Below are 16432 nucleotides of genomic sequence, written 5' to 3' on the forward strand. Positions count from 1 at the left end.
AGTGGTTGATGCAGACTCGCCTGGCGGAGGTCTGCACCCGACTTGAGTGCCCTTTAATGGTTTTTTTGACATGCAATGTTTCTTAAGAGAGCTGACATGCTACGACTGCCTCGACAGCAAACCCTTCCTGAGTAAATCCTAAAAACAAAATCACTCACTCTCTTGTGCCCTGGACATTTTCACCCCTCAGCAATCACACTTGTGTCCGGCTCAGTTCATGGCACTGCCCTGCAAAACACTGCAGCTCTGGCAGGTATCTCCAGCGCTGCTCTGTACGTCTGTGTCTGTGGGATGTGGTCGGCTGCTGACACGGTTCTGTCTCAAGGGAAACAGAGCACCGTCGTTTCCTGCATGCTAGATTGTGGTTTCTCTTTTGAGTTGCTGCTCTAAAATTACCACAGTCTGTTTTTGCACAAGCCTTAAAAAGACAGTTTTTTCACGATACTGTTCTTATCATAAATTGCAAATCCCCAAAATGTTCTCAACCACATTCTTTTTCTGAGCTATGTTGTGCGCCCGACATACATAATTCAGAACAACCCAAGCTTGCGGCGGGGAAGTGAACGAATGTGAGAACGGGAGCAACCATTTCCCCGGGCGTTGGCAGTATTGACGGAAGGCCTGAGGCTGTGTGCATCTTGTCAAGTTTGTGAAGAAAGTCGGGGAAAAAACTATTACAAAAAATAGAGGAGATGGAGTTGGTGAGAGCTTCCAAGTGGATCTAGTTCCCACGTGACAGGATATCATTAGGTATGCTAGCGGTGGAGTGGTCTACAGATGGCCAGGTCGGTCCGCCGGTCGGTCTGCTGCTTGAATCCAGAATTATCATGCAGAGAGGGTGAAATGAAAGTCTTTTTTTTTTTAATGAAATGCATCTTGGCAACTGTCAAATATCTGCCTTGAAATTTAGTACCGATATTCGATCATCACTACGCATGAAGAAGCTCCAATGTTTTTTATCACAGCACTAAGTAGTATCATAGTCCATTTCAAATGCACCTTTCTTTTAATCAGTATTTATTATGGTTTGGAGCAGAACTGTTGACGACAATCTTTCTAACAAGTCAGACTGTTTGTGCGAGGGGAACGTTGTTATCTCGGTCATAAGAGATGACAGCTCATGAAAAAACCTCACCCAGCTATTCTTTGACCTTTTTCCTGTTAACTCCATGTACGCTGTCATATGCTCCGGCACTTCTTAACAGCGGCCAGATGTCCCAGATGGCTGACCGGGCTGGTGCACCATCAGCAGATCTGCCGACAGGGCGCGAGCTTAGCATCAAACACTGACATGACACACACCCCTTCACATTTTTAGCACATCACACAGGACCAAATAAAAAAATGTCTGTGAAGGAGGAATTTATTTGCTTCTATACTAATCTCTTTACGATGCGACCAACATCATAAAAGGTTAAAACAAACAAACAGCAGTGCTGTCTAGAAGTGTGCTATTAAAAAAGAGTGCATTATTATAACAGCCTGCCTCTAACAATCTAAGCCTAAAAAAACTGACGTTGTGTCGACACAAATTCAGGTATGACCATCATACCCTCAAATAAGCACCGGTGCCGGCTGGGCCCCGTGTAAGGCCACGGGCTCCTATTGTCGAAGCAGGTAATCCTCTCTTAATCCTGATTTAGTCACACTCTGAGTGGTAAAAATCAATCCCGGGGCCACTTGGAGGGAGACAAACCGCACAATCGAACAATGTGGCAACATGATTTTTGACTTTGGATTTTTCATTTGATTTTTATATTTCTACCAAGCCTGCAAAAATGTGTAGCTTTGTAAAAACAAATAGAATATATTTCTACATTTACAGTATATAAAGCTTTTTAGTAGCTAGTAAAAAGAAGAAGAATAAACAGAAGACCGGAGATGTAATCAGAAGGCACAGCGAGACAGTGGTGACTCCGCGGGGGATGGGTGATGGGTGATGGGAGAGAGAGAGTTTTTTTTCACAAGGCAGCGTGTTTGCTCCTGGAGTGGCAGTCAGTTTACGCTGGTGTGCGTACGCAGCAGCAGACACAAGGCTCTGAGCGCTGATTGGATTTAATCCCCCCCACCGGCCATCAGTTACAAGTTGGCCTTACTTCATTAAATTAGACGTCCTCTCTTAAACAAGAACATCCAGTGTGCCCCTCCCCCTCCAAAAAACAAATAATGTGGCCAACACGCACAACAATGATTCAGTTGAAATGCCGATATTACCAGAGCATCATCCCCTAGAATGTCTCTCCCTGCAGCTGGTTGAACGGCGTTTCACCAGTATGTGTGGCACTGGCGGTTGTTTGCCAAAACAGGGCCGGGTGCGCAGCCATCGATTGCCGAGGTCTCCCCCCCCGAGTTATGCGTCGTCGTACTTCTGCAGGGCCTCCTCCAGCTTGCCCGTGATTTTCTGGAAGAAGGCAATCTGCTGCTGCAGGTAGTGCTGCATCTGTGCCTTGTAGTCGCGCACACGGATCTGGTGGAAGTGCTGGATCTCAGCCAGCGTGGCGCAGGAGATGATGTTGCAGCGCTCGTCGATGCCTTCCGCCTGCGCCCGGTCCATCTTCCCCTCCTCCACGTGCTTCTGGCTCTCTTTCACCTTCGTCAGGGCTCCTGTTTTTTTGTGTGTGTGTGGGGAAGGGGTGAGAAAGCAAAAACTAGAATCAGGATTCATTTCGTTGTTGTAAGTGCTTCACCCACGTCATTTATTTATTAATTTTGAATCGTCCAGATACTACTTTATTTTTACCAGTGTGGAGAATCAGCTCACAAGTAGGCTACATAAAAAACAAACAAAAAACACTTAACTCGTCTAACAAACTCTTTTTGTCAGGAAAGTTAATGAATCCTCTCGAGATTATTGGCTCTTAAGATGCAAGAGCACAGCTCAACAGTACATTTATAACTTCAGGGAACCGGCTGAAAATAGTTTTGATGAACAGTTTGTTCCAAATTCCCTGAGATCCAGAGTCTATGGTTTGGAAATGTGAGGGGGCCCGACTCTTGATAATATCTATTACAGTATGTCACGTTATTGGCCTTTTCTAAATAACCATTTAAGGGTATTTTGTTGGCAATATTATGGGACGAGATGGCACTCGGCTTGCGGTGCTCAAAGCGCCATTCTTTAAAAAAAGTCATGGAAGAAATGCCGCATGTAATGAGTTCTGAGAGAAACTGACAGGTTGTGCCTTCTGTCTGATCCAACTACTTAGCAATGTCACGGCTGGTGTCAAAGGAGAAAAAAAACAACTTTCTCGGGCAGGGCTTGTGACATGAATGCCGACGCATGTGTGCTTCCACGGTTACACAGTTAGTGTTTTTCTTGGAATGTGTGAGAGAGAGAGAGAGACGGGAACAAACACAGCTGTCCAAAGACTTAAATGCCGATCCCCAAAGGTGTTTTACCTTAAAGGTAAAGGCTGAACTGAGGCGGAAGGGTTGTTGCCATGGAGACTTCATGAAAAAAGCCAAGAGTTCAGTCAGAGAACATGGTGTCAGCAAACTGTGACATGCAGACAGCCGCATTGTTTCCACTGTATTCTTCTATCTGCAGCGGAAATAAGACGCAGAGTCGGTCGAGTGCAGGGCTGCAAATGGGCCTCGGGGTAATTTGTTTTTTCTTCTTCATTTTTGAAACAATGTCCTGCATTATCTCTTACTTAAAGAGGAACTGCACCCTTCAGCATGTTTTAAGCCTTAAACTAAACAATATAACTCCACTTGTGTTAATATTCACATTTCATGGTGGAAAAATGGCTCCAAAGGACATCTACTGTTTAGAATCAGCCTGAATCGGTTCAAAGCCAATTCTAAGACTGTTTGGGACTAACCTTACACCATGAAACAAAAACATGTCAACGCGCTCTCATCAGACCCCCCGTCCTCGTCTCTCCCCACAGCGTATGTATCATATTTATGGTTACGTTAAATCAATTCAATTTCTTAAATTACATTTTCAGATTTGAAGATCATACAATGGCGCTGTGGGAATGGATGTCGGATCACAGCATCACCCCCCCAGGCTACTGTGAGGGGTGATGAGCCGATGAGGTCTGCAGAATGCTGCGGTGTCAGGCTCTGAAAAAGAAAACCGATGAGAGGAAATCCTCCCTGGGCGTACCGAGGTGGCAGTCGGCCCTCCTGGACTTAGTTAGTAGGCAGCGGCTTCAGCTCTTACACCCCCCCCCCCTTCACTGTTACACAACACCGAGCTACCGCGATGCCTGTGACCTGATCAGCAGGAGGCAATCCCCCCCAGCCCATCTCGTCATCCGTTCGCGCACCGGAGGACATTTAAATGGCCCGTGACAGCAACACACCAGAGAGACCCCGCTGTGTTTGCACAGGGGGAGTCAGAGGGGTGACTCAGCAGGATAAAACACAACATCTTTTGTGAACCGGCGCTTTCCCCTAACTCGCCGGATCATTGTTTTATCTGCTCCGTAGATTTAAGTTGGTGAGGAAAGGGAGGCGACGGGAACGAAGCAGGAAAGCTTTACTTTTCAGCTTTACCCGAACGCATCACGGATTCACCCTCGATGTCTTTGATGGACGGCAAACTGATTCAATTACAGCTCTATCATAAAGCGCTCTATCATTTTAGTTAAATTGATAACATGCCCTAGTCTAAAGTCCACTACACGTTTTTTTTTCCTTCCTTGAAGGTAACATTGGAGGCAACATCAATAAACCCTCAATAATTACCCTCTGAGTAAATGTTTGAACAAGAACGGGTAGCGTTTTGATATTCGCCTGACAAACAGAGATGTGACCACAATGTTTTTCACACTCTCCGTGAGCTGGAGCACAAAAGAAATTACATTGTTCTCTTGTAACCGGACAAAGTGAACTCTATCTTTGGGTTGCGAACAGCAAGTTCTTATGAAACCCCCGTCGCCTCCCTTCCTCTTTCTCAAGAGCCTGTAATAAGCAGACACAACAACAAAACCTCCAGTCCGGATCCAACCGCTGCTGCAACATCAGATCAGGACAAAAATAACATAATGTCCAAACATAAAAGAGACGTGGAGCTCGAAAAGTTTTCTGAAAGCAACACCAGGTATGATGTCGATATAATGGGCATCCCCACCACCACGCTAATGGCTAATGGTGCCCCCCGAGGAGGTGGCAATCAATGTGGTGATGTCCGGCGTCCCTCTGTGGGGCGGCTCCCATTTCGCTGGCCATTTCCAAGGAGAGGAATAAAAACCTGTTTGCGGCCGCGATGTGGCAGACATCGGGAGGGGGGCTGAAAATGGAATTGAGTTTTCGATAAGGCTGATGCTTTGGCAGGCTTCCTCATGAAGAGAGGAGCAGTGATATGAAGAGATAACCTCCTAAACAGGGTCGGAGGCTGCGCTCACGAGCCTGCACTTACAAAGCTTCTGCGATTTCCCCTACTGACCTCAAATCTTGATTATCGCGCAATTCAAGCACAGCTGAGTCCCAGCCGACCTGACCCACGTTGCCGGTTGCTGGACACTTTGTCATGGAAATGTGCATTCTGGTCTCCGGGTGTCCAAACCGGGAGAGAGGAATGTCACGAGGCTCACCTCGTGACGGAGCAAAGGCACCCCTGAACGTTTTTTCTCCACGCGTTTTTCAGGGGGGCGGAGAGGAAGTGTTTTATTCAAATATAAAAAAGGGGGAAAAGGGCAGACAAAAGTATTCACACAATGACACACAAGTAAAAAATCTGTATTTATGGCTTCATAAAAAAAATTAAAAACCACACCTGCTCTTACTAATTGCAGTCCTGCATGGCGTGTTAACAAATGTCAAGTGGTGGGTGATTCCAGATGAGGAGATGGAGAGCGTGGATGTCGAGTACCTTCTCAAACACTCGCTGGAAACACGAAAGGCAATTTTTGAGAAGCAAGCGGCCATTTCGGCTGTCAAGAACGAGGTAACCAAGAAGTCTCACTGGCGTAATGATAAAGGGGGGTGGGAAGAACTGGAGGACCTAAATGTCTTCTGCCCACAAAAGAAAACATGTAATTTGGGATCCAATATATATACTAGGCTTCTTCGAGCCATCAGGACTCGGCTTGTCACACCTTATTGTATGCTTTATTTGGGCTGTGTGTGTGTTTGATTTTGAGCTGACTGGGAAGTTTTTGTGTCCTAGCTGCAGCCTAAACACAGTTGGGCCCAGTGTTTCTAAAAGTGATAAACCGAGATGTCATCAGACAAGGTTTATCCTTTCCTTTAATTGTGAACTTTAGTGCAGCATTGACAAGTCAAAAATAATACAAAAAAATTGTATTTTCAGCGATACACTAACACAAACCCAGAATAATCTGATTAAGACGATATTTTCACAATCATGTAAAGTGAGATGTAAAAACTAAATCTTCAAACGATATTTCCCCAACCAAAATATTTCACAGCAGACTTTCTGACAAATTGAGAGAAATGATGTGCTTGTTATTGATCAATTTTGACGCATTACATGTGCCTCACGATGTGCCACACTGAATAATCAGCCCTTTAAAAAATATATATATATACAAGTTAGAGCATTATCTAAATGATAGGCCATGTAACGAGAAGGATTAGATCACACCATCCTTTGTGCATATGAAGCCCCATCTTCCTGTATGGTGGCCTAGGTGGCCCATATTCAGACTGGAGGGGCACAAAGCCATGTACAAGTGTCCATAAAGCGGGCCGGTCAACCCAACACAGTGGGGAGGAGCGATTTTTGTGGTTGGAGCTGCACGTTTCCTTTACGTTGATCCAACCCTGACTTTTTGTGCACGAGACAACACAACACAAGGACACATGGGGGATTCAGGCCCTCCGAGCCTACACTAATCCTTTATGATGGGACACCCTGTAATGGGAAATTCCAAACCCACGGTTGTGACAAAACGGGGAAGCAACATTCATACTGCCCCGGGCTCATTCATATTTGTTTTGCATGCCACAAGATTTTATTTTTACCTGGAACCCGGCAGCTTCCTTTTGCTGTGGACAGCAATTCAAACAAAAAGCCACTTTGTTTGACTATTTCCTAGGCCAGAAAACACACTGTATCGCTTTAAACACAGAGCATCAGCTAAACTTGTGGTGCAGAGTGAGATTTAAGATCCCACATGTACCATGTTGTGTTATCATTGTGTCTGCATTTATCATCTTCACCTTTGTGGAGTTGTGGGTCTATAATGGGCCTTCTCTTTAGTGTCATTTTTCAACAATACTATAGTCTTTCATTATATTCTAGGGGGAACCAAGTTACGAAACACAGAAGTGTCCTTATGTCCGTGAAAGCAGCTTTACACATGCAAAGCAATGAACCAGTGTGTGACAAGTGTACAAAATGTGTATGACGGGTGTTGTCGGTGTTTTTGTTTACCTTTCTGCACGTGGATGATGTCTGGGTAGTTCGCCAGGTGTCCCTGGTAGAGAGCCAACAGATCCATGATTGGGTCCAGGTCCTTGCTGGGCTGCTCGGCAAAGTACTCCCCGACGGCATCGTACGCGTCGCCGGTGAAGGCGATGGCCTGGTTGAGGCCCGCGGAGTACGCCTGCTGGTCCATCTCGAAGGCCTGGCCGAGCACCTTGAACGACAGCCCCACTTTCTGGTACTCCTTCCGGAAGCCGGCGATCTGCTTGCGGGCGAACTCGTTGGCGGTGGCGCTGAGCTGCAGCGCGCCGTCGTCCATGCGCTTGGTGAAGGCCCGGAACCCGTCGATCTTGCTCTCGACCTCCTGGAAATCGAGCGGCGCCGCCGGGGTGCTGATGGTGAGGAAGAAGTTGGCCCCCACCATCTCGTCCTTCTCCGCCTTCCGCTTGCCTAGCTTCCAGGCCTTCTCGTCCGCGCTGTTGCAGCGGATGAAGTGCTGGAAGACGTCGCAGCGCGCCAGCACCGGGTGGCTGGTCATGTGGTTCATCCACCACGTGAGGCCCTTCCTGCGCTTGGAGATGAAGTCCTCCTCGAAGCGCCCCGTCGCCTGCTTCTCCGGGATGTGCGGCACCGAGATGACGGGGAACTTCTCCACCAGTCGTGCATACAGCCAGTCGAAGTGCTTGTAGCGGCGGTTCACCTGAGTCTGCGTGTGCGTGGGCGTAAGCTTATAGGAGATGTAGCTCTTCATGCCCTTGAACTTGGTCTGCTTGGTGGGGTCGTCAATAGTGCATGCGAACGGGTACGGGTTCTCCTGCCACTCGGGGCCGTGCGGGCCCAGCACCACGCAGATCTTGTCACCGTCCTTCACGAAGCCCGACGCCTCGCCGAGCACGAACGCCTCCCCCCCGGACTTCACAAAGGTGGAGAAGCGGTTCAGGTTCCTGCTGACCGTGGCGGAGCTCTTGGCTTGCTGCGCGTTGCCCCTTGCCGCGCAGGACGTCGACACCCGGTAAGTGGACGGCCCGTTGCCCTCGAAGTCGTGATACCTTCCACCCACGGTGCCCGGCTCGTCTGCGACCGTCGAGCTGTCGTCCCAGTCGTCGTCCCAGTCGTCGTCGCTCCCCTGGCTGGGCTGCTGGTACGTGTGCTGCGGCTGCTGCGTGGGGGCCGATAAAGTGGCGACACTGGGCGCGGGTGGTTTAGAAAAGTTCTCGGCTTTATTCGGTTGCTTATTCGAGTCGTCGAAGCCTGCCGGCGGGATGTTAGCGTACCGGGAGTCCGGGTAAGTGTCCCCAGATGTTCCGCCGCTGCTGTTGTTGTTGTTGAGCGCGGAGGCGACGTCGTTCTGCAGGACCTCCACATAGGACGCGGGGAACAGCCCCCTCTCCCCGCGGCTGTTTGATCCCTCGAACCAGCCGTCGATGTCCTGCTCGCTGTGCAGAGTCAGCACCTCGTTCTCCCTCACCGACACCTCCCCGGGGTTCTCCGAGTTGAAGTCGTACAGCGCCCGGGCTCTGAGCGCCATGATTCGCTGCGGCTGGGAGGAGGGAGAGCAGGACAGCGGCTAGCGGGAGGGGGGCTTGCCGGCCAGGGGCAGGAATGGAGCGTAGCGGGGCAGCCAGGCTAACTCAGGCAGCCCAGCAGAAAACTACTCTTCACAACTCCGCGTCCAAAACTTCTGAGAGAGAGAAACACACACACGCGCGCGCGCGCGCACACACATACACGTACACACATCCCTCCTTCCTCCCAGTCAAACATGAGAGGAAACAGCAGTGTGTGTTTTTTTTTAATCCAGAGGTCGCAGCGTGTGAAACTGCAGAGCATATATATATATATATATATATATATATATATATATATATATATATATATAGTTAGTTATATATCTACAGCAGCACTGGTCTGAGCTCCGCTTCGCTGCTCTCCAACCCTCGGACGCTTCTGCCCTCACGCGCTGGCTGCGCAGCGAGCCCGCAAATCGACCCAGGCTGGGTAATCGAGGGCGGAGCTACAAGATGCCGCAATCCGCCCAGACAACACAAATCAAGCTGCATGCGAGTAGCGGAGCATGCGAGTAGCGGAGCACTTTCCAGACGTGTTGAGTGCTTCACCCCTCCACAAAACATAATAATAACATATCACACGAGCCTCGCCACCCTGTGAAGACCGTTTGCCGCATTTGACTAAATACGTGGAGCACAGGGCTCTGCTAGAAGTGAAAGCGTGAGCATCACAATATAGTGAGAGTACCAAACGCAGAATGGCCCGTTTTAGAGTACTATACGGGCATTATATTATTGGATTGTAATTATTGACACGTTAATGTGTACAGTCGCTTTAATGCTGCAGATGGTGAAGCCGGAGCTACTTTTAGTTTCTTTTATATAGCCCACTAATTTATGGAAGCCCATTTCTGAAACTGGGAAAAAAATTAGGATCCTGTAATGAGATAGTATCTTATTATAATGAGATAGTAACTCGAAATAATGAGATAGTATCTCATTATAATGAGATAGTAAATTGAAATTATGAGATAGTATCTCATAATTCTGAAATGCTAAGTCATAATTCTGAGATTTTATCTCAAGAATTATGATTTACAGGATCCTATTTTTTTTCTCACTGTGGTGGATTTGGTCTTCCATACTAATTTGTGATTTTAAGCTATAGTAATGCATCATCACTTATTGGTTGGTTTATATTTTGTATTAGTAAATAATTCCTGTAAAGTACCAAGTAACTAAAGCTATCCACAATTAAATAAATAAAGTGCAGTAAAAAAAAGTACAGTAATTTAGATAGATATAAATTCCTGCTATATTATTAATGTTCTGAATCTCTTGTATATTGCACTTTTTATATATTAGTAAATGTACTTAGTTACATTCCATCAATTGCTAAGATTTTATTTTTGTTGCCATTCGGGGAACTTCATTTACAACATTGAGAAATGACTTCCACTTTATGCTACTAAATATTTATACGTCACAATATTTCAGAGGCAACATATAATATAAAACATTGTTGGCCTACTTTTTTACTCCACCACATTTACTCTTAGTTACTTTTCAGATTCTGATTATACAATAAAAAAAAGAAAACCCCACATATAACCCCCACCACGTCCAGGTCTAAACTGTAGAATGCAACTTGCTCATTAGGCCACTGAAACAATCCCAACATTCTCAGAAAAGACAGAGAGGACGTGACCCAGAGTGTCCTCGGCGGTGGCTCCAGCCGGGGTGGGACGCGCTGATCCGTGTCCCACTTTCGTGGCTCAAATGTGTACTGAAGTATGAAAAGGCAGTCAGCTGTGGTGCCGCTGTTCAACTGGCTGTCACACAGTGTTATTCACAAACTGAGTAGCCAATCATAACTTCTTCTCCAAAACATATCATCTAGAAGAATTAAGTTTTTTTTAAAACTTGATTTAAAGCACAGTGGGATTCTAAGTGGAGGCCGGTATGCCAGGCGCCCCCATCCGCTTCAGCAATTAAAGAGAAGAATGCAACTGATCGTGACGGTTGAGTTGGATGTTGGATACCAAGCTTTGTCATATTCCTTCATCTGAAAGGAATATGATCAAAAAACGCTGACATCACACTGACTGGCTCCCGGCACTATTAGCTCATGGCCGGGCAGCACGCACTTAAAGGACTCTATTTCAGTCCACCGGTAAGTAATGAATGATTTATAAATCACCAATCTGAAAATACTCATACACATCTATCGATCGTTCAGGTCGGCAGTTATTTTGTCCTGGACGGGAATGTCTCTCGGTTTCCTTAATGACAGCCAACTAAGAAATACGTGTAGCTGCAAAGAACAACACAATCAATAATCTGTGCTTGTGTGTGTGCGCATGTGTGTGTGATTTGAGTTTGTTCCATGAATGCTGTTGAGATCTTTATTACACTGGAGGATATCCTTCATGCATCAAGGCAGCATAGAAACATTAAGAACATAGAACACAATACAAAAATAAACAATGATAATGTATGAGAGTTTATTTAGGTTGGAATTGTTTATTGGTGACATGCACAGAAGCAGCCATTTGATAATCAAATCTTGAACTGTTTCAGACAGGAAGTAACAGAAACTTTTGACAGGAATCTCCTTCAACACCTGCTGTTCAGGTTGGATTGGTTGCTGGTCCGTCCTGTCAACTAGCATGAAATGCTACTCAAATGCAATGCACAGCTTTAAAAACAAACAAAAGACAAGCTAAACTGGTGATGAAGGCGACTCTGGAATAGGCCGGTATTCCCTTTAAAGGTGATGAAAGCATATTTTTACACTGATGAAGTCGTTTGTCTATGTTAACATCCTGCTGCATGAACAGACCAAAAGCCTGTGTGATTACATTGTGTCTTTTACTCTGGTAGATGCCACCCCCTGGTGGGTGTTTTAGGATTATTATTATTATGTTTTCCTTTGAGGAGGAAAAATATGAATACAAATCTTGTTTCACTTAAAAAATTATTGAAAATGAAAATCTAATCCATTAACGCATTATCATGCCTTAACGCATTTTTCTTTTTTGCACTGGGAGGGGCTTAATATTATACATTGACCGAGAACACAGAGAAATGCACTTTTAAATCGACATTTTCATTTAAAATCTCTACCAGACGGCGTAGTTGATAAAAGCAAAGTTATTTATAACCACTCAAATTAATACTTGAATTTTGCGCATAATGCGATTAATCGCAGTTAATCACAAAAAAATCATGCGATTAATCATAAAACATTTTTCATCTTTGCCCAGCACTAGTTTTTACATGTGTGTATATATATATATATATATATATATATATATATATATATATATATATATATATATATATTGTGGCATCACCAGGGGACAGGTAGTGGAGGTGCGCTACATCCCCACGCAGGATCAGCGCCAACACCCCAAAATGGCCGCCGTGGGCGGCACTACATCTCCCAGACTGCCCCACCACTCACCCAGCTGCCGGTGCTTAAGCCACCTAATTGAGGCGTGGACGCCTCTGTGGAGCAGGAAAGTAAAACAGTTACTACGAAGAGGATCTTGTAACTGGAACTTTGTGATATAGTATTTTTGTTTTGTTTTGGTTAAAGGAACCCTTTTCTCCTCCGGGACGCTTTGAGTTTACGGATGGACCTTTTTGATTGTTTTGATTTAATGGAGTCCTCTCCGGAATCTAAGGGTTCCAAAAGCTCCGAGTTCCATTCCAGAATATCAGAGTACCATTTTGGAATGTCAGCGTTATGAAATGTCAGAGTTCCATTTCAGAATGTCAAACTTCCGTCCAGGAAAATCAAAGTTCCATTTTTGGAATTTCAGGGTTCTGGAATGTCAGAGTTCAATTCCGAAATGTCAAAGTACTTCTCCGGAATGTCGGGGTTCTATTCCTGAATCTCCAGGATCCAAAAGGTCTGGGTTCCATACCAGAATATCAGAGTTCCATGCCGGAATGTCAAAGTTCCGTCCAGGACAATCAAAGTTCTGTCCCGGAATGTCAGTGTTCTGGAATGGCAGAGTTCAACTCCGAAATGTCAAAGTTCTTCTCCGGAATCTTCGGGTTCTGTTCCGGAATCTTTGGGTTCCAAAAAGTCTTGGTTCCAAAAGGTCAGAGTTCCATTCCAGAATATCAGAGTACCGTTTTGGAATGTCAAAAATGAATTTTCCTAAAGAATACAAAGTTCCTTGATTTTCTTTAAGAAAGTGTCTGAGAACAAAAGACTTACACGTTTCATGACATTTTCATAAATACCTGATGGTTTCATGACTTTACTGCCTCAAAGCTGCATCTTCATATTTTTATGGTCTTAAAAGACGTTTCAGCCTTGGAACAGGCCAGAACTGATTTTTCCTAAAGAATACCAAGTTTCTTGATTTTCTTCAAGAAAGTGTCTCAGAACACAATACTTACAAGTTTCATGACATTTTCATGAATACCTGATGGTTTCATGACTTTACTGCCTCAAAGCTGCATCTTCGTATTTTTATGCAAGGACCTTACACTGCCCCTTTAATTAAAAAAAAAAAAAACAATGTCTATAATGTCACCAGATATGTCTGTGTCCAATCAAATGAGGGCCCAAAGTGGGTGTGGCCTTTTCTCTTGGGGTGAAGCATCCTTTTCAGGCTGCCAAGCTGCATGGGACACAGTGCCACAAATCGGTAAGATAAATTTAACTTTTTAACCTGTTTAAATTGAAATAACTTCTTTTTAAAAATGTTTACATGTGCATAACTATGCCATGAAGTATCTTTGATAGTTTAAATACTTATTTTGTTAATATTTCTTTACTAAAATTGTGTTTTTTGGTTCGTTGCCTATAGGCAACACTGTGCAGTTAGACCACTTTTGTTAAGGCTATCATGCTGTAGTGTAGGGATGTGTGCCCAGGTGTATAATCATGACCATAGTCAATGTTTTTGCTTTACTAACTACTGATATTGACAGGGAATGGACACAAGAACATTTTATGGCCGAAAGGTTCAGGATCAAGCAGCTAGGGCCGTTCCCTCTGACAGTGAGGACAGTGAGCTTGATGACAGTGACAACGAGGACAGTGAGCTTAAAAGAAGTCAGGAAGAGTGGATCCCTGAAACAGGTTTACCAGACAGTTAGGAGATTAGGGGTCGGTCAGGGGTCAGTCAGTAGAACAATGTGTGTCATTCATTCATAATCATTCATTTTGAATATGACACATTAAAATGTGTGCTTTCTTATTTCTTTCAGGAGAATGCTTGTCTGATGACAGTGACAGTGAGTCTGTGGATCAGGATGAGGATGAAGTTGTAGTTGAAAATCCAAGCCTACCTCGGTGGAGAACACCCCACAATGCATTCTATGCTCACCCAGAATGGCAGGGCCGTAATATTTTTAATGATATTATGTCCCCCCTTGAGTATTTTCAGCATTTTTTCTCTGAAGACATTCTTCAGGATATAGTAGGGCAGTCAAATTTGTATGCCATACAATGTGACCCAAACAAGCCCCTTAACCTCAGTACCCAGGAACTGGAGCAGTTCCTGGGTACTGTGGTCTACATGTCATTGTTTGGATTACCAGGCACCCGCATGTTTTGGAACAAGGCCTGCCGAGTGTCCCAGGTAGCCGATACAATGACACTCAATAGATGGGAGGCCATCAAAAAAGCCCTGCACTTCAATAACAATGAAGAGAGGCAGGAGGAAAATGATCCAATATATAAGCTTCGACCATTGGTTACTCATCTAAACTCCAAACTGACGTCCATCCCAATGAGCGAGAATCTGGTTGTTGATGAGCAGATGGTTCCATTCAAGGGAAGAAGCAGGATCAAGCAATACCTGCCATCAAAACCAAAGAAATGGGGTTATAAGTTACTCGTCCTGGCTGGCTCCGACGGTGTCCCCCATAACTTTGAAATCTATACAGGAAGAGTTGTGCAACCCCCTGAGCTGGCAGATATAGGAGCAAGCGGCAATGTGGTCCTCCGCCTGGCCCAGCCTATACCAAAGCACGAGAACTACAAGCTCTTCTTTGATAACTGGTTCACGAGTGTCCCTCTTGTGCTCACACTGGCACAACAGGGAATTCACAGCATTGGTACTGTCCGTTGCAACCGACTACCAGGGGTCAGCTTGATGAGCGATGCTGAGCTGAAGAGAACAGGACGTGGATCCTTTCAGCAGAAGATGGCCATGGTTGGAGAAACCACCTTGCATGTTGTCAAATGGTATGATAACCGCTCAGTCACTATTCTGAGTGACTACACTGGAGCCCACCCAGTCACAGAGGTTCAGAGGTGGGATCGCAAGAAGAAGATGCTCCTCAAAGTCCCCCGCCCTGCTGTGGTGAAGATTTACAACAAGAATATGGGTGGAGTGGATCTTCTTGACTCCCTTATTGCACTGTACCGCACAAAAATTAGATTAAAAAAATGGTACCGCCGTCTGGTGTTCCACTTCTTGGATTTAATCGTTGTGACCGCCTGGCTGCTTTACTGAAGAGATTGTGAAGGGAACGGAATGACGAAGAAGGACCAAATGAAGCTTTACACCTTCAAATCCTACATCGCTGAAGGCCTTCGCAGGAAAGGTCGTCCCAGTTCCACAATTGCTGGTGAGTACGAGGAGAAGAGGACCTGCTGCTCCCATTCCAGTCCCTGATGTGCGCCTTGATGCCACAGCCCACTGGATGATAATGGTTGAAAAGAAGGGGAGATGCAAAGTACCAGGGTGCACAGGTACACCAAAAGCCAAGTGCCAGAAATGTGGTGTCCACCTCTGCTTCACATCCAGCAATAACTGCTTCTTGAGGTTCCACACAGAATAGGACATGTGTTCACGTGACTGGACTGTGAATGGGACAGAATAGGACATGTGTTCACGTGACTGGACTGTGAATGGGACAGAATAGGACATGTGTTCTTTGTCACTGATTCAAACCCTAACCCACACAAACTCAAACACACTAAACACAAGCGCGGACACACACACACACACACGTTAATTGAATGTTTAAATGAATTTACATGTTTTGTATGTGGATTTTGTACATACAGTGTTGGTAATTTCATTTATTTGATATTTTCTAATTGTCATTGTTTGGATTGTCCAAATGAACTCTTTCTAAATCCATACATTGCTTGTTTGACTTATTTCACTTATTATATTTACAAGAGAAAACCTTGGTGTTTCAGTACCCTCGTAGCACATTGTTGCCCTGAGGCAACAAACCCAAATCTAGTTTTTTTTGGGGGGGGGCATACATTTTATGATTGATATTGTGTAAGGGAGCCCCAAGCTCCCCAAAATTGGGATCAAATATTTTTTACCCCATAAAATAAAAAGTCATGCCATAGAGGGCCATAAACAAAACTGATTGTTCCTAAAGAATATAAAGTTTCTTGATTTTCTTCAAGAAAGTGTCTCAGAACACAATACTTACAAGTTTCATGACATTTTCATGAATACCTGATGATTTCATGACTTTATTGCCTCAAAGCTCCATATTTTTATGGTCTTAACCCTCGTGTTGTCCTCACTCGCAAGCATACACCCCGTGTCCCGCACGTGTCCCGCACGTCGCTAAGGAGCCTTCC

At 45.2% G+C, this 16432-nt stretch overlaps 2 protein-coding genes across 3 annotated transcripts; one reads left to right on the forward strand and one right to left on the reverse strand.

Moving 5' to 3' along the window:
* Positions 1–9294, reverse strand: snx18a (sorting nexin 18a). Of its 2 annotated transcripts, XR_004609958.1 has the most exons (3): positions 7352–9294; positions 5729–5839; positions 2498–2604 (listed from the first exon to the last, which is right to left on the reverse strand). XR_004609958.1 is itself a non-coding variant. In XM_034541459.1 (2 exons), the coding sequence occupies exons 1-2, from the start codon at positions 8868–8870 to the stop codon at positions 2351–2353; spliced, it is 1773 nt and encodes a 590-aa protein (XP_034397350.1). In that variant the 5' UTR covers positions 8871–9291; the 3' UTR covers positions 1–2350. The 2 variants fall into 2 exon arrangements, 1 of the variants encoding a protein (XP_034397350.1); XM_034541459.1 differs by lacking the exon at positions 5729–5839 and having other exon boundaries at positions 1–2604; positions 7352–9291.
* A 3949-nt stretch (positions 9295–13243) lies between these two features.
* LOC117736994 (piggyBac transposable element-derived protein 3-like) lies at positions 13244–15878 on the forward strand. Its single transcript, XM_034542698.1, has 2 exons — positions 13244–13517; positions 14083–15878. The coding sequence occupies exons 1-2, from the start codon at positions 13388–13390 to the stop codon at positions 15333–15335; spliced, it is 1383 nt and encodes a 460-aa protein (XP_034398589.1). The 5' UTR covers positions 13244–13387; the 3' UTR covers positions 15336–15878.
* Positions 15879–16432: the final 554 nt, after the last annotated feature.

This window comes from Cyclopterus lumpus, chromosome 9, assembly GCF_009769545.1.
Source record: "Cyclopterus lumpus isolate fCycLum1 chromosome 9, fCycLum1.pri, whole genome shotgun sequence".
In the NCBI taxonomy this organism is placed as follows: domain Eukaryota; kingdom Metazoa; phylum Chordata; class Actinopteri; order Perciformes; family Cyclopteridae; genus Cyclopterus; species Cyclopterus lumpus.

What these genes read in the sequence shown, in the direction of transcription:
- snx18a (XM_034541459.1), bottom strand. Translation starts at nt 8,870, where the DNA reads ATGGCGCTCAGAGCCCGGGCGCTGTACGACTTCAACTCGGAGAACCCC. An exon ending in CATCATCCACGTGCAGAAAG is followed by an intron (nt 2,605 to 7,351) that starts GTAAACAAAAAC and finishes ACAAAAAAACAG; the next exon opens with GAGCCCTGACGAAGGTGAAA.
- LOC117736994 (XM_034542698.1), top strand. Translation starts at nt 13,388, where the DNA reads ATGTCTATAATGTCACCAGATATGTCTGTGTCCAATCAAATGAGGGCC. An exon ending in GGACACAGTGCCACAAATCG is followed by an intron (nt 13,518 to 14,082) that starts GTAAGATAAATT and finishes TATTTCTTTCAG; the next exon opens with GAGAATGCTTGTCTGATGAC.